General features: G+C 43.1%; 1 protein-coding gene across 1 annotated transcript; it reads right to left on the minus strand.

Annotated features, from left to right (window-relative positions):
* Positions 1 to 6,024: 6,024 nt before the first annotated feature.
* Positions 6,025 to 7,833, minus strand: LOC148097636 (tripartite motif-containing protein 16-like). The gene has a single exon (XM_087831439.1). It carries the CDS (start codon positions 7,732 to 7,734, stop codon positions 6,025 to 6,027), a length of 1,710 nt encoding a protein of 569 aa, XP_087687565.1. The 5' UTR covers positions 7,735 to 7,833.
* Positions 7,834 to 8,434: the final 601 nt, after the last annotated feature.

The following is an 8,434-nucleotide window of genomic DNA, read 5'->3' on the forward strand; positions in this document are numbered from 1 at the left end:
ACATCAACAGTAAATATCGTTCCTCCCCCCGTGAGTTTGTGTCCTCCACACTTGTTTACACAAACATCTGAGGTTTGAACAGTGTGCAAAACCACATGTTACAAAGCTGCTGAGCTACTGAATACTGGAATATTTCATTCAATATCACCATCTGACCAAAGGACAAACACAGAGAGGATTAGAGCGCCAAACTTTGTTTCAAACTGTTTCAGATTTTAGAGGCAAAAAGCAGAATTTCTACCTGGACAAAGAAATCAAAGCAGGAGAAAAACAAGCTTTTTACATTTATTCAAAGGCATTATGTGAATGTACTCTGAGCCACAGCCTCCTAAAGTAAAGACATTTTATCATCTAAACCAGACAGAGTCATGTTTTCAGCAGTGTCTGTATCCTCCATATAGACCATGCCATGGTCCACCTAGGGTGACCAGGTGTCTGACTTTATGTGGGACTACACAGCGCTCAGTCCTTGTTTCCCTGTGCCACACACACATTGAGCCAATGTCCAGTTTTTTTATTGACTCTAGTTTCTGTCGATCGGTAGGCCCACAAAAAAACCCTGTACAGGAAGTAGATTTCATCTCTCTGATAAAAGGAGTTCTAATCCCTGATCCTATGAGTCTGACCCAGTAGATAATATTTATATGATCATATTTATGCCTTTGTTGTTTCACAAAGGGTTAAAAACATTCACAGGTTGGACTGTGGTTCTCCTTTTAGCGTCTCTGCTGGAATTTTAACTGTGAACCTCTTAGATCCAAACTTCTGAACTGCTCATTTCACAGAGGACAAAAGGGAAGAACCCCGAATCTCTTCTTCACCTCACTTTTATATCTGCTCACCCTTTCTCCCCCCTTCCCTCAGTGGACGTCACATCTTCACACTTGGGCCAATCAGGTTGTTGACATTTGATCATCTGATGTCCACCCACACCTCATCTCTCTCTTTCTATCTAAACTTAACACAGAATAAAACAGAGTAGCCAGTAGTGGGACATGGTTCCAGCAACTCTGATGGTGACGGCCCATTTGAAGCTGAAGCTCCGGCACATATGTCAAAAAAATCAACACACTGCTTCAGAAACGCTGTGCTGAGGTTTGGTTTGTCTGAACAGAGTCACGTGATCAATGACATCTGAAGCTTCATTCAGCACGTCACTGCTTCAGTACCTGATTCAATGATTTATAAGGAATTGAATCATTGGTGGGATTTGTGCTGTGTTTTGGTGATTTTGTGAGAGCGAATCAGTGTGTGACATAATTATAGACATGGAGCCAGGAAGAGAGGACGCTCTGCCTGTTCCTGAATAAAAACCTGTTCATCAGCATTTCTGCTCCCAGGTCTAAAATATGATACACATACTTACAAATATAGAAGTTATAGTATATAATATATCTTCCTGATGATCGCGGAAAATCGAACCTTCCCATTGAATGTTTTTGGTGATTTCCTTCCTCTTTGGAGCTAAAAGACACGACCCAAACACATGAGCTATCAATGGAAAGACAGAATGTCCTCTATGTAGTACATCAGGACTTATTAGGATAGCTCAAATAAGTCAAAAGATAGAGACCAAAAATAAATGTTTATTACTGAGGACATAAATGAATAGGCTGGTTCTCAGGAGGATATAAATGTACCTGACTGCTGGTTAATTACTTAATCAGGTGGAAGCAGGGACCTCACAGCACAAGCATACTCACAACCTATGAGATTGATTATAAGATTACAAGATTTTTTTTTTTTATTAGCAAAAAACATCAAGAAGCCACAGGACAACAACCCATGGCACGTGTTTAACATCAGACGGCCTCTGATGTCCAAATGAAGCTTTCTGAAGCTTGCATTGAAAAAATGGTTCATTACTCAAAGCTTTTCAGCACAGTCCTCTTTGGTGACATCTGGTGGACAAAACTACGAAGAGCAGCTTAAATCTGCAGCTTATAATGAACTGCTTCATTATTATTGCCTACTCTGCAGACCTGAAAAAACAATGTCATGTTTATTTCAATAATAAATCATTTAGATGAAAAAACCGGGACAGGAAACTGAACAGGTGACGCAGCTAGGGGCAACACTACAGACCAAGCTGGAACACTGACAGGCAGAGGAGCAGGCTCAACGAAAACAGTTTGTGTGAAACTGGTTCCATGCATTGAACCAGCAGGTGCTGAACATAAGGTGATCTAAACTGCAAAAACTAACAGAAACAGACCTGATCTCGGGAAGTCCGGATTCCCGTGTGAACTTATGAAATCCGCACTAGCGAGAACGCGAGTACGGACTCACGTACTTGAGCATTTAGAAATGGCCTAACAGTCTGCAGTTTATGAAGTAATCTCAGCTAACGTCAGCTAATGTTAGCTTGGTGGCAAGTAGCCTTCATAAATAGTAACAAAAATCACAGAGACATCGAAGATACTGAAGTTTCGCCCATCCCATTCTTCTTATGACGTGGTGTCAGAAATGCATTCCTGCCTGTGCACTGCTGGCTCTGTTGTGCTGGCTCCGGGTCCATTGTGTAATTGACGCCACCAACATTAACAGGACGCTTACATTAGAGCTGTTATTGTGTGTTTTGTTTAGGTTTCTGGCAATCGAAGAATCGAAGAAACTGTATTAATTCCAGAGGGAAGTTGAGTTTTTTAAAAAAAGGGCCACTGGTTGGACATGAACCCACGACAGCCGCTCTCAGCCATACATCATATGATTGCATGGTCATCCATCCGAGCTAAAGCTGCACCCGACTGCATTTAATCACCAAAATTGGAGAAGGGATAGAGAGGACATAGCCTAACATATGAAACAGGAAATGACCACTGTGTGTTCCATTTATTTTAACAAAGTAACTGTATTCTGAATATCACCTAATTAAATGGGAACTGTAACGGAATACAGTTACTCATATTTTGCATTTTAAATACGTAACGCCGGTACATGTATTCCATTACTTCCCAACACTGCCCAATGAAACACATTTAGCACTATGGATAAAAATGATCCAATGTGAAAATGTAATTTGACCCCCAACCCCCATCATCCAACACTTGAAAGAGAAAGAACATGACACCAGCAGTCAAACACAGTGGTGGTGGTGTAATGGTCTTGTCGAGGTATGTAAGGACGACATGAGAGCTTGTCACATTTCACTCACTTATTCTCAGCTTAACTCAACTGGTTTCACAAGGCGGCAAGGCCCCTCCAGAACCCAGAAACATTACTCTTCCCAGTTCCCCTATCGCTGGGAGTGAGTGGAGTCCCCTGGTGGTCCGCCACAAATACCACCCCCCTCCCAAACACCCAGCAGTGTCCCCCACTGGTCCAGGACCCTGGGCATAAGCAAACGGCCAGAACGGCTGAACCTGGGAGGCGGAGAAATGGTAGAGGGAGTCCTAGCCTGAGTATGAGGCCGGCGTGGGCAGCCAGGAAAGGCTGAAGGAAACTCGAGCTCCGGTGGTCGAGAGGCGCCGCTAGAGGAAAAACCAGAGTCCAGTAATCCTGTGAGGTGGTCGGCCACGGGGGGGGGGGGACCTGGGCTAGTGTCACTTGGTTGTCCACCAGAACATTGGCCAGTTTAAGTCTGTCCACACATACAGTCTCCCTGTGCCTGCCGAAACCCAAAACAAAGTGCTTCTGGCCTGATTTGAGGACCCCATATGGGCCGTCATAGAGTGGACGCAGCGGTGTCCTATGTGCATCATGCCAGACAAAAACAAACTTTGAACTGTTTGAAGTCTTTGGAACAAAGGTGTCATGCAGGCAATGGTCCACGGGACCTGGAACACCAAATGAGTCCACTTGCTAGCGAGGGGACAAAACCAGGGAATGGGAGCATGGGTAAGAATTCCCCGGGGACATGGAGAGGCTGACCGAGGGCCAGTTCAGCTGGAGGGATGCCAAGAACCACTGCACAGAACAGCCCCAGCAAAACCTGGGGTGGCCAACCCAGCCGCTAATAGTCAAAGAAGCGCGGAGCGCAACCTTAAGCGACCTGTGAAACCTCTCGCACATCCCATTAGCCTGCGGGTGGTATGCAGTGGTGCGGTGAATCTTGACCCCCAGGCTGTCAGCCCTGAAACATAATGAGGGCCCTGTCGGATGTAATGTCAGTAGGGGGACCACAACGTGAAACCCAAGTCAAGAAAACAACTGGTACCGGTCCGTGGCCCGGGGGTTAGGGACCGCTGCTTTAGTGTGCTTATGGACCTTTGTGCGCATGGAACGCATGCAGCCCATTCCCTAACTGACTTGCAAAGGCCTGGCCAAACAAATGTGGAGCTGACCAGTTTGACAGAGGCCCGGACCACCGGATACGATGACCCATGCACACAGTCAAAAACGCGAAGACGCCATGAAACGGGAACCACGGGTCATGAGCGACCAGTCGAAACGTTACAGACCAGAGGAGGAAAGGTCTGTGCTCCAGCATGAGGCCCGCTGGTGCAGACTGAAGTGCAAAGATGTCCGAGTCACCGCACTGCTTCAGGGCCAATCAGAATGTCCGGCCATCAGTTTGTGCCCTGAGGCTGGGCGATGCAGCAGGACAAGGATCCGAAACACATCAACAAGTCTACAAAACAAACAACTACAAACTAAAAATTTTGGAGTGTCCTAATGAAAGTTTGGACTTAAATGAGACTGAAATACTTTGGCATGATCTTAAACATCCTGTTCATGTCTGAAAACCCTCCAGTGTTTCTAAAAGAAAAAAAAAGGTTGTGGAATTGCGTAAACAAATTCTGGATTTAAATCAGATTGAGATGCTTTGCTGTGGTTCTTTTTTTACATGCAGAATAGTAAAGTGAACCAGAGTCAAATTCCTTTTTTGTGTGCGCAAACCTGGTCAAATAAAGATGATTTTGATTCTGATTCAAGAGATTCTGCAATAAGGAGTCAGCCAAAATTCCTCCATGACAATGCAAAAGACTCATCGTCAGTAACAATAAATTCTTGATTCCTTTTTTTGTTAGTACGGGAGACACAACCTGTTATTAGGTTTGGAGGGTAAATATGTTTTGATATTGAAAAGCGGAGAAAGTGTGAGAGTGCGTGCAAAGGTTTGAATACACAGGTGTGTGTGTGTGTGTGTGTGTGTGTGTGTGTGTGTGTGTGTGTGTGTGTGTGTGTGTGTGTAAGGGATTACAAGCTCTCAAGAAAACTGATTATTTCTTTTATTTAAGTTTCATTTGTTTTAGTATAATTTAAAAACAAAACAGCAACAATTGGCAGAGATGAGATTATTTTGACTTGGTAAACGTAACAAACAGATTTTGTGTTTGTTGTTACTTTTTCAAAAGTAACAATAACGAAGTTCACCTCCTCTTTAAAGACCGCAGGTGCAAATAGTTTAACGGTTAATGTAAAATATTTCTGAAGGAAATGTTCATGTTTTTTTAGGAAGGCTATAATCGTTCAAAAACAATGCCACACCACATCCTTCCAGTACATCTACAGTATAACGTCACAGAAAACATCATCACTGCAAAGCTGGTCTGTCTGCACTGTAGACCTGGCACCCAATCAAAAACATCTGACACTGTTGGGAAAAACAAAAACAAGCAAACACAAAGTGCTGAGATGTTACATAACTGACTTGATGAAGCCACCTGAGAAAATATTCTTCGGACACAAATACTGTCCTCACTTTTAAAGAACAAACTCTTAAATATTATGTTTAAAAGAAGATTTAAACCTGTTGCTGGCATAAAATTCAAAATGAGTATATATTCATATAAATAATTCATTTCTTTACAAATATATATACAGGAAGGTCTTGTATTGTCTCTGTCCCAGCCCATGAATTGGAAAACAAAAAACAAAAAAACAATAACTAAATAAAATCAAATAAATATATTCCACTTAAATACATACAAATACAAACACAAACATTTAGATTTTTTTGTGGAAAAATACTTTATAAATAAAAGTCATCTAGTACAGTGCAGAAATGCTAAAACAGTGATTGTGATAATTTACAGAGAGAAAATAATAATAATAACGTACAGATGTGAGCCAGCTGCTGTATCAAAAACACGTCTGTTTCAGTTTAGTAAACTTAGCAGTGTTTCCAAAGCAGTGAAGCCAAAGTCCAGCATAGAGCGGCTGAGTGAATGTGGTCTGGACTCTGTGGAGGAGAGTCATGGTTTCAGAGACGCTGTAGAAGGACAAAATACCTGCTCTGTGATCCAGGTACACTCCTACTCTGGAGGAACGAGGACCTGAGACTCGAGCTTGGATGTTGTTGTACCAAAATGTATAACTGTTTTTGAAGCAGTCTAGTGCCCAGGATTTTTCATTACGTCCAAATCTATATTCATTCCCACTCCCTGCTCTGCTGATATTCTTGTATGCGACTGCTACATAAGCTCCTCTCCCTCTCCACTCCACCTCCCAGTAACAACGTCCAGTCAGACTCTCTCTACTCAGAACTTGCCACATTATAGTGAATCTGTCTGAATGATCAGAATAAGACTGTTGTTGATTCATTGCTGTTGCTTTTCTGTTCCCCTCTGATAATAACAGCTGTTTGTTTGCTGTGTTTGGATCCAGTGTGATTTCACATGAATATTTTAAGAATCCAGCTCTGGTCTTTGGCTCTGGTGGATCTGACAGTAAAACATCCACTTCAGTGACTGTCAGTGAGATGTTTGTCCATTCCTCTCTCAGAATGTCCTGTAGTTTATCTCTGACCTCTGACACAGCTGCTGTCACATCCTCAAAGTAGCTCAGAGGACGGATATTGATGCTGGATGAGTCTGTAGACTCACTGAGTGCTGACAGTGAGGGGTAGTTGTGTAGAAACTGGATGTGATCCTCTGTGTGTGAGAGCTGCTTCAGCTCAGCATCTTTCCTCTTCAGCTCAGTGATCTCCTGCTCCAGCTTCTCCTGAAGCTCTTTGACTCGACTCACTTCAGTTTCCTGCTGGGATCTGATCTGCTGCTTCACATCAGAGCTTCTTTTCTGGATGAGATGGATCAGCTCAGTGAAGATCTTCTCACTGTGCTCCACTGTTTGATCAGCAGACTGATTGATGGCCTCCACCTCCTGTTGAAGCAGCTTCACATCTTTCTCTCTGTCCTGGATTCTCTGCTGGATGTTTTGTCGACTCACCTCCAGCTCTCTCTGCCTCTCAGTCCTTTCTGCTGCAGCTGAGACTGTGTCGTGGCCTTTATGTTCATCCACAGAGCAGAGATAACAGATACTCTGCTGATCAGTACGGCAGAACATCTTCATCACCTCATCATGACGAGAGGAGATGTTCTCCTGGAGCTTCTTGGAGGGCTCCACCAGCTTGTGTTTCTTTAATGGAGCCACATCATAATGAGGTTGAAGGTGTTTCTCACAGTAAGATGTCAAACAGAATAAACAGGACTTGAAGGCTTTCATTTTTCTTCCAGTGCAGACATCACAGGCCACATCTTCAAGTCCAGCATAGCAGTGATCATCATCAGGGGCATCTTGAAGCCTAATCCTCTTCAGCTCCTCCACCAACTCAGCTAACATGGTGTTTTTCATCAAGAAAGGCCTCGGTGTGAAAGTCTGTCTGCACTGAGGGCAGCTGTGAGCTTGCTTTGTATCTTCTGCATCCCAGTGGGCTTTGAGACATCTCATGCAGTAGTTGTGTCCACAGGGAATAGTTGTGGGATCCTTCAGTAGATCCAAACAGATCGAACAGCAGAATTTTCTTTCGTTGTTTTGAAATTCTAGCTCCGCCATTTCAGCTCTCAGTTTCATGCACAGCCAACATGTGTCTCTGTCTGCAATGTTAGAAAAGTTTGTCTGAGCTTCCAGACATATAAGCTGGTTACACCCACTCACAAATTTAAAGAACCGTGAACGTGAAGAATGAGCAAATATGTACCGAGTGGGTGAAACACCCAACCCTGACGTATCATCAGGGTTGGGTGTTTTGTTTGGGTTTTTTTTAGATGCAACAGTTGTTCGAGATGCTGAAGATGTATTCATTCACAACAAACAGAGGTGTGCTATAATTACATGCTTTAATGATGTAAATGTTAATGTGATAAGTTACTTTTGTTTTATTCCCACGTCAACACTGTGCTTTAGTAAAGGGCACACCTTTTGTAAGTCTCTGCCTCATATAATCAGGAATGTTAACAAAATAATTGCTGTAGCGTCAATATTTGGGAAATAAAAAAAGATTTTTTATAAAACAAAAAAACAAACAAAAAAGACCAAGAACACAACAGAAATCTACCATCTGACTTTGCATCTGGCCCTTCTTGTTTTCTGTTGTCGCATGCTGTTGTTTGCTTGTTTGCTCACCTCTCCTCCAGACTACACCTGGTCTCTAGCTGGCAAAGGCCCAGGAACAGCAACACCATGAGTCTTTATGACGTCCTTTTAATGGGGAGGTTGGTGGAAGGGAATGTGCCACGTGTAGTATCTGTTGGTTTTAAACGCTTGCAGAATC

Source organism: Neolamprologus brichardi, chromosome 18, assembly GCF_056152115.1.
Source record: "Neolamprologus brichardi isolate AB-2024 chromosome 18, ASM5615211v1, whole genome shotgun sequence".
NCBI lineage: Eukaryota > Metazoa > Chordata > Actinopteri > Cichliformes > Cichlidae > Neolamprologus > Neolamprologus brichardi.

What these genes read in the sequence shown, in the direction of transcription:
- LOC148097636 (XM_087831439.1), bottom strand. Translation starts at nt 7,734, where the DNA reads ATGAAACTGAGAGCTGAAATGGCGGAGCTAGAATTTCAAAACAACGAA.